This window comes from Xiphophorus couchianus, chromosome 17 (assembly GCF_001444195.1).
Source record: "Xiphophorus couchianus chromosome 17, X_couchianus-1.0, whole genome shotgun sequence".
NCBI classification, from domain to species: Eukaryota; Metazoa; Chordata; class Actinopteri; order Cyprinodontiformes; family Poeciliidae; genus Xiphophorus; species Xiphophorus couchianus.
In genome coordinates, this window is record NC_040244.1 from 7685881 (window position 1) to 7700042 (window position 14162).

Consider the following 14162-nt stretch of genomic DNA (forward strand, 5'->3'; position numbering starts at 1 on the left):
AGGTAAATTTAAATAAATCTGCAATTTGTCTTCTGCAAGAAGCTGCATATAGTTCAGTATTCATGTAAAAATATGTTTAATAGTGAGAAGAAATACTAATTTAACAAAATAAACCTTGAATTAGCAAAGACAAATCACTTGAAATTTTTTGTTTTATTCTCTATCACAATAAAAAGACAGAGCATTAGAAAATAGATTGTTCTTGTCTGAAAATTCATAAATTTCATTAAGTGATTATGTTGAGAAACATGTTAAAATTTTTACATCAAATTTTAAATTGTAGCTGCATTTTGCAACACATATTTTTGGTAAAGAGTAAATGCTAATATTGATATTTATAATTTTGGTTTCATTTCTCTAGTTGGTATAAATCAGAAATGCCCACAGTGCTGTTGGAAAAATAACACTTCCGCATGCAGCCACTTGGTGGCGCTCACTTAACACGGACATCAGCGCAGTTACATCCCGGTTAAGTTCTGGATATATTTCAGCTTCTTATCCACTTAAGTGGATAAATGACTCGGAGTTACGCTCTTCACTCAATAATTCATGTAAATATGAAAAACAAACAAACAAACAAAAAAACCCAACTAATTTTGTTTTTTAAAATTTGCATCAGAACCAAAACGGACTTCTCCTCTTTAGTTCAATCTCTTCAGCAGAAAACTAGTGACTGATATACAAACCTAGGAAAAAATATCACAGATAAGAAGTTCATCTAAACTTACAACAGGCTTGTGATTCCCATTAAATTGTAGTTTTTAAAAACCGTTTCAGGATGTAATGGCAACAATGAGGATCAAAAAAGAAAATACAAACGTTTGAGCAGCAATTTACATTTTCTATAGATTTTTGATACTTCACATAGGGTCAAAATTATACATACAGACTGGAAAATATTAATAAATGTCCACTAATATTTGATGAGATGCAACTTGACTTGTTTTTTTTTCATCAGAAACAACTTCTGGAGAAATTCTGGTTGAATTTCTGACCAATCGTATTGGTGGAAAGTGTATAGATTAAACTTTGAGGACTTCCTGGTACACGTCCGGTTTTTACACATAACTTTATATTCCTATAAGGTAAATCCTGAATTTAATGTCACTCCATTCAGAAATAAGCTGCTGAGAATGCAGAATTTTGTCCACATTTCAGCCACCAAGCTGTTGATGTGAGACAAAGTTAATGAATTTAACCTTCATTGTTTTCCAGCCAATTTATGCAATGTTCCAGTGTTACTGGCAGTTTAACCCACAGCATGACTCCACCCCCACCATGCTACCTGATGCAATTTTCATATAAAGGAAAGCTCCATCTAGACGCCTTCAAACATTCTTATTTTATTTGTGCACAAAATCTCTAGTTTATGAAGGGGTTAACCTTTTGTAAATCTTCTATTGTTATTTTTACACTAAATGCTGCACAATAAGCACCAATGGTATTCTCCCTATACAATTAAATTGTACTCGGCTTCAAGTTATAACCAGAAAGAGCTTGAATATCTTTTTCTTTTTTCCTTTCCATTTTTTTTTCACTAGGTCTATCCTTGAAAAAATGAAACCTGAAAATTGTTGTATAAGATAAAACAAATAAAAGTGAAAGCAAAAGCAAAACTAATTCCATGAAGGAGAGAAAACCATTCAAAAGATCCATAACTACCCTCCATCAACTCTGAAATAAGTAATCCACAAAAACCTTATTAGAAGAAATCTCTTTTCCGGCATTAAGAGGGGAAAAATTGGGCCCTTTGAAGCAAACCTTCAGACGTTTCTTCGTTTCCTTAAATGAGCAATCAAGGATATTGATGCGCTGAGAATCTATTCGCTTTTTATGTAAAATAGCTTTTGGAAGTCATTTAAATGAGCTGAGAAATCGTTTTTAGACAGAGAAAAACATTGAAAGTTACTTGAAGACATCCAACAGGCAGGGAAAGGGTCAAACTACTGCAGCCATAAAAGTTAAAGTTTTCGTCTTTAGTATTTTACAAATGTCCTTGTTTCTTCTTGAACATTTATGAGTTTTTGACAGAAATTTATTTCTTCTTTTTCTATCTATGTTGTCCCTAATAAGCTGTTGTATTAAACTAACAGAACCATAAAGTATAGAGAGGGAAGCTCAGTTTTTCTCAGGTCGGTGTGAGGTCTCGTTGAACAGCACGGACCAGTTGTACCAACGTCTCCATCCACAGCTCCTTCTGGTGCTGGTTGCTGATCTGACCGAGTACCTGTGAGCTGTAGACTAAAGTCAGCACCGTTCTCTCAAAGTCCTGCCAGCCGAGCGGTCGCCGCCACTGGGCCAGGTCCGCCATAAGGCGGCGGATATCGGAAAGCTTCTTCGGCAGCACATCCTCGCAGATAACTTCTAGGGTTTTCACGCTTTTCATGGAGGCCAGCTCCTCATCTGGGATCAGCAGAGGGCGCTCTTGACCTTGGATCTGCATTCCGGCAAGAAGAATCTGAAAAGAAAGGAACAAAAATTCAGGAAGTGCTCGAACAGCCACATATTTCCAAAGTTTCAACTGGTTTCTTCCGAACATCAACTAAGGCTTATCTGAAGTTCCAAACTGACCTCAAACAGCAGCTTAGCGTCCTCCTCTGAGTGCAGGAAGGTGGGATTGATCAGGGAGTACGCCCCACGCTTTATCAAGTACGCAGACGGATACAGAGCTGGACGACAGGAAATTCAATTAGACAAGCTGGGCTGTGTTTAAGAAATTTGCAGCACATTATTTAATGAGGCGAGGGCGTGGGTGGGCCGTAGGTCGAGTAAACACAGATTCATTACAGTTTAAATATAAAGCAGGTGGCAGAGGCTCTGGCTCCAGCTGAGAGGAGGATAATTGGTCTTCGACCCGATACGTTGATGCTTCTGTATGAGTGGCACTATAGTTGGTGCTTCCAGAGAAAATAATATCTGCTTTGGATCCAATAATCTGAAGTAGGTGGAATTAAACACCCGCTGCCTCATTTGTTGCAGAAACAATCAAATATTGGTTAAAATCTGCCATTTCCAGTCCAAATGTTGGACATATTCGCAGGACACAGCACCCAGGATCTGACAACTTATAGCAGAGTAAATATGCACAATATTCAGCATGGATTTAAATGTATTTTTGTTGCATTTCATTGATGTAACCTTTAAACTGATGGTTTTCTTTGGACCTTTCGTCCGTAACACCTCAGGGCTGCAGGAGCTAAATGGCAAGCTTCAGTGGGCATCCCAGTAGCAATGTAACATAATGACACTATTGGCATTTGAAGTGGCTTCTGGCAAGAACCACTTTAACTGTGGAAGTATATAATGCTAAATCAAAGGAAGCTATTAGTAACCAAAACAGGAACAGAAAGTTGTGAATGGTGGTGAAACAAGACACTTCAGGGCAGCAGTTAGCAAGAAGACAGATAATGCAAAAAGGGAAACTGGGAAAAATAAAAAAAAGATTCAATTTCTATTGTAATAAAAAAAACAAAAAGCTTGTTTTTCATTTATTGCAGTTACATTCATTTCCTGACTGAATCATGAGACCTGCTCTGCAGATTATGTCCAGACACACACAAAGCATCATTCATTAAACTGAATGATGCTCAAAGCAACGTGCAGCAACACAACTTATGAAAGCACCACATCCGCAGAGTTAACTAGATCCACAACGAGGTACCAAAGAGTCATATCAAAATAAAACGAAACAAGCTAATGTTAGCCAAGGACTTCATCAAACATGTCGATTACCATCCTGAAAAATGGATGTTTTAATGTTGATAAATAAGCTGAATGGGATATAATATTGATAAAATGAGTTGTGTTTTTACAGAAAACACAATGATGTGTGGCATTTAAGGTCTCACAATGTTAAGACCACAATATTCAGTTTATTGTGACATTTTCAGCTTTAAGTGTCTTTTTCTGGTGATGAGTCTCATTTCTGCAAATGAGAAAAATACTTTAAAATCTATTTTAGCAGCAATAATAATAATAAAGAGCATACATCAAAATGCAGGAAAATGTTCTACATATTCTGCCATTATAATCCACTGAGTCATGTTTTCTGGTTTTCTTCGGACTCTCACTCTTCATATTTGTTTAAAAAAAATACCCAAATATTAATGAGGCTCAATAAAAAGCACTGGGTCTCATCTGAATTTGGACCCAGCTCTTCTACAACACCGCATCGGCTCATAAATCTGCCGTGTTAGCTCTGCGGTTGTGCTAGACAGACACGTTTAGCTCCAGTTTACAGTTATGAGGTCAGCCAAATCCTCATGCAGCGGACCAAGCGGACCCGTCTTCAGCTTGGTTCAGTTCCAGTTGGTGCTTTGGCTTTGCTTTAACAGCTAAAACATGCAGGATGTGCAGAACATCTTTCTCCCTGTGTACCAGTGTCAGGATGATAATTGTCCAAATCATGGCCCATTATGTGTAATCTACAGTTTATGTGAAAGCTCTCAACAAAACCATAAGCAGGATGTTTGAACCACTCAGGTAGAGTCCATTTACAAAATACTATGAGTTATGAGTAGGCCAATATGTAACTTCTGTATTTTCTTGTTTTATATGTGATTAGATATTCGTTTGTAGCCCAATTCTCCAAGAATTAAGCTATAAAGGTGCAAAAACATGTTCTTCTTCATTAAAATACCTGTGTTAAATTGAACTACTTTAAAATCTAAACACTTTATTCACATATTTGCTGCAACTCTTTGAACAAGAAGATGATGAGAGACCAATAAAAAACACAAACAAAGCTTCTACGCTGCACCTGATACTCAATCATCATTTCCCTCAGTGTATTATAAGTCTGGCGGGCGACCAGGCTTTACTTAGACTTAGACTTAGACTGACTTTATTGTCATTTTGCATGCACAGGGTGAATACAGAACGAAATTTCGTTGCATATGGCTCAGGACAATGTTTTTGAGCTTTCAATGTTGTGAGGTTACTCCAGAATAAAATAAAATACAGTATAAAATATGGATATAAATATAAATATAGAATATAAAGTGCAGTAATGACAGTAAAATATAAGTTATTTAGCTCTGTACATGTGCAAGGTATAAAGTGGAGACCAGATTTTAAGTGCAGTCCAGTTAAGAGTTCAGCAGTCTGATGGCAAGTGGGAAAAAGCTGTTTCGGAACCTGGTGGACCTGCACCGGATGCTGCGGAACCTCTTTCCAGAGGGCAGCAGGGAGAACAGTCCATGGCGGGGGTGTGAGGGGTCACTGACGATGTTTCGGCCTCGGGACACGCAGCGCTGGGATGAAATGTCCTGAATGGAGGGAAGGGGGGCCCCGATGATCCTTTCTGCTGTCCGCACCACTCTCCTCACGTTCTTCCAGTCGGAGGCGCTGCAGCTTCCACACCACACAGAGAGGCAGCTGGTCAGAATGCTCTCTATGGTGCTTCTGTAGAACGTCTTGAGGATGGGCGGGGGCAGGTGTGCTCTTCTCATCCTCCGCAGGAAATACAAACGTTTCTGTGCCCCCACCAGACTTGGCATTGTTAATTTATCTAAGTTTCTTTTGAATTATTGCCTTTTTTAAGACTTTATAGTCGGTGTTTAGGTATAAATCTTCCAGTCTTCCAATAATGCATAACTATCAAGTGATATTTTCAAATTTCCAGTCAACTTTAAAAAACTTTTAACTCAAAAACGCAGCGAACGGCTGAATGACTGCCCTAGCACTCCAAGCACCAGGCGTAGCAAATTCTTTATGGGAAACCTTGCTGAAAATATCACACACAAAAAAAATCAAGGAAAATGTATAATAAGTTCATTATTCTCTGGATTTTTATGGGTCACCACCGCACCTAATTATGCCTCATGGTAAATATATCTTTAAGCTCTCATTCATAACTTTATCTTAACTGAAATACAAACTGTACTAACCCCATAACCCAGATGTAAAAGGTAATTACCACCAGTCTAGGAAATGACTTGAAATGCAGAACAAGGCAGCAGCTCTGGTACTGAAACTTCCCGACCTTCAAGCCTCAGCATGCGTCCTCACCCCCACAGACGCAGCAAGAAAAAAATATTGAAGCTCTGGAAGTCGTGCATCATCCAGTGGTGCAGCAGCTCATGCATCAGGACGGATTCTCCATGATTCTTTTAAATGAAGACAAAAAGCCTCTCCAGAACTGCCTTTGAACTTCCTCACCTTCTAAATATAGAGAACAGAAAGCAGACGAGAACCAGCAGCAGCCAGAGGTCAAAAGGTCATCTGGGTAGCATTACACCAACATCCTGCCACCTAATGAAGCAACAGATGTCTAACAGAGTGCTAAAGAGCTACACTGGGGAAAATAATTGCTTTATTCATCTCTGATTTTTTAACTTTCCCCACTTACAAAGAATATGGAGATATATGGTTTTATTATAGGTTCACATAATGAGTGACTAGAAAAAAAAGATTTGATACTGGGACTATTTTATTGTAAGCCATAATGGTAAATATTTGCCCTGTTATCTATTTCTTCTACTCATGATGTTGTCTTGCACTTAAATGTTTCATATTATCAAATAAAGTTGTTTTTTGTCTCAGGGCTTCAATCTTACAACCGGCTGACTTATGTAATAGCAAAGCTAGAGTATTACATGTGGAAAGTACAGCAAAGAATTTTTCTGCTACCCAAAGCGACCTAAGTTTAATTCTTCATTGTTGTGGCAAAATAAATGTTCAGAAGAGCAATAAAACACCACAGATTAGTTCCTAGTTATTGGCACAGCTAGGGAAAACATGTTTTACAGTCACCAAGTTCGTCATTAAATATAAACATTTTGGTATTAATGTAATCCCATACAGTGTCTATCTAACCTGCTGGATGAATGTAGAATTAAAAACCCCAGCTTTATGCTTCAGCGGATGGTAAATAGTGAGAAAACACTTTGCTGTTCATGGAATCGCTGCTTATATTTACATTCTGCCATGTTGATTCACAGACTGATTCACTGATTCACAAGGACCAGGTGAGTTTAATTAGGTGAATGGGCTGCAGCTGAAGAAGGCTAACATGGAAAACAACCATAAACAATATCAAGAAAAAAAAACAAGTGAGCGCTAAAAAAAAAAGCTGAAAAAGTAAATAAAAATACAGGAATAACTTACATCACTGAACTCAAATGCAATGAAATTCAGAACCTAAATGTTTCTGAGGATTTAGACATAAAAATATAACATATTGATCAGTACAAACCTTCTCAGTGTGATTGCAGCACATATAGAGAAGCCATAGCAGCTAACTCAGCTGCAACTTTACATCAGCAGCAGAGAAAACATAAATTTTTTAATGATACAAACCAAAATGTTATTGGTTGTTGCCCGGGGCAACAAACTTGGAGGTTAAAGATTACTGCTTATTCAGAACCCACTGCAGGGATGAGATCTCAAAAAGACTGGAGTGAGTTGCATTGTTTTTTTTCATTTCTATTTTATACAACAAAATAATAATAAATTGTAAAGAAAAATAGTATAACTGAATATAGTATCAGTACTGCAGCAAGATTCTAGGTTTGAGTCTTCTGGTCTTTTTGCATGGAGTTTGCATGTTTCCCCTGTGCATGGGTGGGTTTTGTCTGGGTACTCCAATTTCCTCTGGTCTCTCTAAATTGCAATTAGATGTGTGTGTGCGCATGATTGTTAGTCCTGCATTGAAAAACCCCAGCATTTTACCAAGTATTTTTGTTGTAGTTTTTAGAGCAAATATCTTATTACACTTGAAATAAAGACAAAATTAACTCAAAAGAAACTTGTTTTAAGTAAATAATTCTGTAATGTGCATGAAAAAGTTTATTATTTCAGATTATTTCACTTGTAACAAGATATTTTCCTGTACTGAAAGTGAAATAATCTGCAGGTGAAACTAAAACTTTCTCCAGGAGTAACTGACTTAAAACAAGCTCCCATTTCATGCTGAAAAATGACAAGCAAGTTAGTTTTATTTTAAGTGTAGTGACATATTTGCTCTAGAAATTAGACTAACACTTACTTATGTCTATACACAGTTATATTAAAAGAACTACATTTCCTCAGCCCTTTAAACCTACACATCTTTATACATTTTTTAAACTCTTTTTCTTTTGACTTGTTATTCATTGCCACCTGTTTTCGTTTATTGTATACTTTCTACAACCCTTAAAATGCTCCATAAAAACAAAAATATAAAATCTTTGCCATGCTAATTCAGGAAACTGACACATTTAAGTCCTTGCTATTCTGTCTAGCTGTTCTCAGAATAAATTTCAGCCCAGACGTCTGATCACATTGACTCGGCTCCCTTCTTGTTTCTGATGATTTTGTTGAGGGTTTCCTTCTGTCCTCCAGTTCACCACACAATCAATGTTTGTATGCGCAGACTTCCCCTGCATGTCATTATGTGGAAGCAGGGAGCTTGTAATCTCCTGCTAACTGCTTGCAAGGAGATGAGAGAACAACAATGATGCATTAATTAGCGGGGCTAAACAGAGCTCCTGGCTACTGGGATGGGTTTTTTTTTTCTTTTGACAAGACAAAAGAAAAAAAAAACAAACAAACGAATGGATTAAAAAAAAAATAAAAGAAGTCCAGATCTCTCTGGGTGCATTAGAGAAAGGTGAAAAGGACAGAAAGGAGAATGAAATCCTCACAGCAGCAGCTCATCTTCTGCATTTCAATTCACCTCCAGACGAGTGTTAAAATCTTGTCAAGAGGCGACATTCTTGTGACTCGGATACAAATTCAAGCGTTTTCAGAGCAAACAGGCTGAAGCATCAATACTCCCAGTGTGAGTCCAATCTGTGAGAGTGAGCTGCAACAAAGTCACGCTGAATTACAGGGAGAACTGACAATGAGGGATGATTGAGAACAAATATGTGCAACCACTTTGCTTCTTTACTGTTGACATTTTCTGTTGGCATCTCAAAGCAACAACAGACACGTTTGGTTTTAAGTTCATTTTGTTAAAACCCGGCGAAGACTCATCGATGTTTCTGGTGCTACAAAACAGAAGTGCCCGAAATTTTACGGTTTTGTGATTTAAAATGCAAAGAAATATCAATAGGAGAGCAGAAATGCAGAATAAAAAACATGAGAAAATATACAAGAAGGGATCCAGAACGTTTTCAGAAGGGCGGTCATCAGAAAGCATCAGACAATGTTGACGATAAGTGAGGAGCACGACGACACAACGGTGACTTTATGTGGAAAAATTTGTGAATAAACCAAGCTCAAAATCAGAGTAAAATCAGGTGGTAACTGTGGAAACACAACTACAATCAAACTAGAGATTATCATTTGTACTTTTGTAAAAAGAAAACTTGAAAATTATAAGTCATCATAGTCGTTTAAACATCTATATTTTTTGTAAAACTGAAGAGAAGCTTTTTTTTCTGAAAATAAGTTGTAGAAAGTTTTATCTTTATCTAGAAAAAAGATGTAAAATATTGAAAACCAAGTAAATATCTTGATATTTTATCAGCGGTGTTGTCGAAAGACTTGGAACGATGTGAGTATTAGGACAGGAATTTCCTGAGCGTCTGTATCCAGTAACAACAAGCCAGTCATTTTTCTTTGGAAACTGAGTGTCAAGTGTTCCTAATTACTCCAGAAGATAAACACATTCTTTCACAGCAGCACATCTGAGACTAAGTTATCATTATTTATGACTTATTTCTATTTTATTATGTTTGTAGCTTTTGAAAACGATTCCGGTTCTGCATGACAAATTAATTTTCAAAGATCATATTTCTCAAGAACAGCAGTGAAATGTTTTAAAACGGCAGGATTTGTGTGTATTTATTTTTTCTAAGGAGCGTGGTCCTACCTTTCCTCTGGTGCCAAGCGGCCGCTTGCAGGCTGGACAGGTAGACGACGGCGAGAAGAGCCCACCACCTCCGCGCCATGCTGATGATCCTCAAACACAAATCAACACACACACGTTGCTTGTCAAACTCACTGCAATCATGACAAAAATAACTCCTGCAATTCTATTGTGGAGGATTTTATATTTCCTCCTCCCTCTGTCAAATCTCACATTCCCTCCTTGATTTTGAGCGTGTGTGTGTGTGTGAGTGTGTGTATTCCCCGTTAAGGCCAGATAGTCTGGTTCCCATCTGGAAATCATCAGTTTTTGGGAGAGCTTTTGCCCTCCTGGCTGAACTTCTCTCTCAGCCACTGGAAGGCGGTCTTCACTCACTGGGTGAATTTTCTTTTTTTCCCCCTCTCTTTTCAATTAATACAAGTGAATGCTTCATTGCATGAGTGATGAAGCTGAATGCTGCCAGACTGATCATAATGATACTAAAAATAATAAGACGAAATCAGAACAGTCTTCACCTGGGAACACAAACCTTTATGAGGCAGAAAAAGCCGATCACGTTGGATTAACTTAAAATAAACCAACAGAAATGCCACATTATTGACCTTTTCTGCTGAATCACAGATTGCTCATAATATCGTTTTTTTATTAATGTCACAAAATCACACTTTTTTCTCTATTAGAACCTGAACCTGTAGGTTCTCATAAGGATATAAAACGCTATGAAAAATAAAGTGATAAATTGCCTGCACTTGTATAACACTTTGTCAAGTCCAATAGACCATAAAGTACTTTACACGTCAATCGTTCAACCATTCGACCCGAAGAGGGCAGAACTGAGACGATTTTGGATCAAATATTGCAGAATTAAAAAAGTTTGCATAAAAATGTCACAATTTGCACAGAAACACAATTTAGCAACCTTATGAAACAATTGATACAGTTCTTATTAAAAAAGTTAATAAGTTAGTTTGTGGATTAGTTACAATTTAATTTTTTGATTCAACATGTGGCACACAAAATCTTACCAGCCATTTTTAGTGCAAATATCTTAATTTACTTTAAATATCAAAAAACTAATTTATTAGTAACTTTTTAGCAACACAGAAGCTTGTTTCAAATCAATAATTCCTCATATTTAGTTCCACTCGCAGATTCTTTACTGATAAAATGGAAAAGAATAAAGAATTATTGACTTAAAACAAGCTCTTATAAATTGCTGAAAAGTTACTTGCAAGTTAGTTTTGTCTCATTTCAAGCACACTAAGATATTTGCACCAGAAAATTGACAAAAAATACTTGATAAAATGTTTTTTCTTGCAGTGTAATTTTTTTACATAGAGAAGAGTTGGTTAGAAGTTTTTTTATTAGTTGATCTGAAAACTTAAAATTGTAACTCGTTATTTTTTTCTGAATCTCCTGAAAACTTTCTTTTTGTCTCAGTTTACCTGACAAATCGTTAATTGCTACAGAAATGGTGTGATTCCTTTGCTTCTTGGTGAAGTAGGTTTTCCAAATATGTTATACGCATGAAGTTGTGCCTCCAGTTCTTGCTTTTGAAAATATTTAAACTTCCCTGCTGTCTTATTGTTACACAGTGAAAAAAGAAAGCTTCAAATTCGTCTTTAAAAGTCAAAATTAATAAGTTGTCAGTCTTGGTATTTAAAACAAATTGAACTGGACAGATCTACAAAATCTTATGTTAGTGAAATTTAAAGATTTTCTTCATGTTTCATTTTCCAGTATGCACCTTGATTTGTTTTTTTTGGACTCTACAAAAATAGAAATACATTCAGGTGAAATCTGTAGGAGAGGAGCAGCTCGGAGTTGCAAGCTGGAGCTCTGGTCTGCTTCTGCTTCACATGAGCAACACATAAGGAGAAGGCAGATGGCACGGGCAAAAACAGTCTTCCCTGCAGCTCATTCCCTTTGTGTTTGCCTGAAGGTGCTCTGATTCAACAAATGAGAGACAAGAAAAGTTATGCGGAACAATAAATTTGTGTTTTTCCACAAAAAAATGCACACTGCATAAATACAACCTCCATTTTCTCACGTTCCTCTGACCATGAGGGGGCAGTGTTATGTCACCGATCCGCTGCGATCCAAAACTACCCCAACTTGTCCAAGATCCTGCACTGATTGCTCTCCCTGACTGCGTTGCTGCTGCTTGGATTCAAAAATAACTGAATTCTATTCAGATAAGGTTTGGCAATATGAATGCAGCTACTTAACAGAGATCAGAAGGTTTGTTTGGGTTCAAACCAGGTGGAAACCCTCGAGACATCCGTTAGTTTAATTGCTTCTGTGCTTTAAATTACCGAAATGCCTCCAACATGCAAATTCTTATAGGACCACCGTGAATCCAGACTTGCATGAGATTTGATAGTCGAATCATACTGAAAAGTCTGCAGCTGCAGTTTTATTCTTCAGTGTAAAACTGAATAAAACGGCAATAACGGAAAATTGGTTATACAGCACATTTACAGAAATAATGGGGTTCATGTCTTGATAAGACATTGTAGCATTTCGATGTGAAAATCATGTTAGAAGTTACTGAATGATTCCTTTAAAAGACGACAAGAAAAACCCACAGATTGAAGCACAAACTTTCATGTAACATCCCTAAAATAAGATGCAAACGTTTCATTTAAATTTCCGGACAAAACTATCTGTACTCCCTGATCTATCACCGTTAAACATTTGTAGACATTTTAGGTTCCTGCAAGTTTTACTCATCCAGAGATTGAAATTTCTGTGCAAATAACTCTAGTTCTTCAGCGATCAAAGTCTTGTCTTCCTCTTGTCTTCATTTTCATTATGAACGAGCGCAAAACTTTTGATATGTTGAAAAAAAATTTTTTTGTGCAATTGCAGTGTTTTCATTAAATAAGAAAGGTAATTAAAATCAAACATGAATAAGTTTGTTCATACGATAAGTCAACAAAAAACACGCCATGCCATCCTCCTACCACTTCCTGTCTTCTTTTTCATGGTGTGAGCCAATCGCAACACCTGGATGTCGACTCAAAAAAAGCGCAAAAAAGGGGTTTTCCATTGCTGTTTTGCAAAATAAATCAATTTTAATATACCTCAAAAAAAAACAAAAAAAAACTCATCCTAGCACCAAAGCTTTTTATCAGGAAATAGATTTTTTTTTAAAAAAATTGGTGCGTTTCCATTAAGCAAATTTACTTTCATAACTCCAATTTGTGCAATTACATGGTCAATGGAAATTATGCTATTGACTTCCACTCTAACATCAATATAATTTGTCCTGAACTAACCCATACATCTCTGCCTTTAACTTTCTGGAAAGTGAATCTCCTCCTCAGTCTCAATCGCTTACAGCTTCTAGTATGTTTCCTTCCATTTTAGTTGTATAACTTTAGTCCTGAAAATGTTGCTCAGTAATTTCTTGGATCAAACCACTTAAACCTTTACAGTACAGCTTGATTTATTCTGAGATTAAATTACACACTGGTGGAGATTAAATATGTGTCTGGAAAGGGTTAAACATAACAACAAAGACATTTCTTGATATAAAGAGATGTTTTTTGGGAGTTTGAGGACCATGGAGGAGAAAAAAAGGTGTCTGGTGGATCTGCGTCTACCTGCCAGGAGCCACAACAAGTCAGCGTAATACTGAGTGGGAGTTTTCAGTCACAGCAGTTGATCATCACATCCTCAAGCAGAAGAAAAGTCTCAATTGTTCATTAACTCCTCTGCACAGAGCCTCATCAAGGCTAATCTGAATAGGGGCACAGTCAGAGCTATGCGTGTGCGTCTCTGCTCCCTGGTGGGCGTCGGGTGTCTGCCAACCCAAAACGAACGCCGCTTTGTTTCTGATGTATACCACGCACTGCAGAGGAGACAGCTACTTTGGGTCCATGCTGTCTCATTAGGCTACACTTTATACTGTAAATTTCTTCATATTTATTCAAGCAAATTCCAAAAAAGTTACATTCATTTTATGCGTTAATGAGGCATTTGAAGCAAGAAATAATGAAACGTTCCAACAATGATTTGGGTAAGAAGTCGTTGCATCTTAAAGCTCCACTGTGCAACTTTTCTAAACATTTTTTTTTTATTATTTGTTAAAACTGTCATATAGATAATCTGTAAAGAAATCAAGCTTCTCTGCCTCCTCCATGTTGTTCTACTGCAGAAATACAAAGCTCAATCAAAAATAACCCATCAGAACCAGGAGGAAGGTCTAAGCGCTGTCAATCATGCTTATGTACGTGAGTTTAGTTTACATATGGGTGTTCAAACAGGACAGCAATCCAAAAAAAAACCCCAGTAAAGCTGCATTTTTCTTCAATATGCCCAAGAATGTTAAAGCATGAATCTATTGTCCTAATCCATCGCC

The 14162-nt window shown here is 37.0% G+C and overlaps 1 protein-coding gene across 3 annotated transcripts in view; it reads right to left on the reverse strand.

Annotated features, from left to right (window-relative positions):
• Positions 1 to 766: 766 nt before the first annotated feature.
• fam180a (family with sequence similarity 180 member A) overlaps positions 767 to 14162 on the reverse strand; it is a 35757-nt gene continuing 22361 nt past the window's right edge. Inside the window, exons 1-5 of one of the 3 annotated variants that reach the window (XM_028043686.1) lie at positions 11833 to 11964; positions 11544 to 11743; positions 9800 to 9888; positions 2572 to 2669; positions 767 to 2458 (exon numbers count right to left, since the gene is read on the reverse strand). In XM_028043686.1, coding sequence (XP_027899487.1) covers positions 2129 to 2458; positions 2572 to 2669; positions 9800 to 9888; positions 11544 to 11668 — 642 coding nt within the window. In that variant the 5' untranslated portion in view covers positions 11669 to 11743; positions 11833 to 11964 and the 3' untranslated portion in view covers positions 767 to 2128. Of the gene's footprint in view, positions 2459 to 2571; positions 2670 to 9799; positions 10106 to 11543; positions 11744 to 11832; positions 11965 to 14162 lie in introns of those variants that run through there. The other 2 variants (XM_028043685.1, XM_028043688.1) reach the window with 2 other exon arrangements.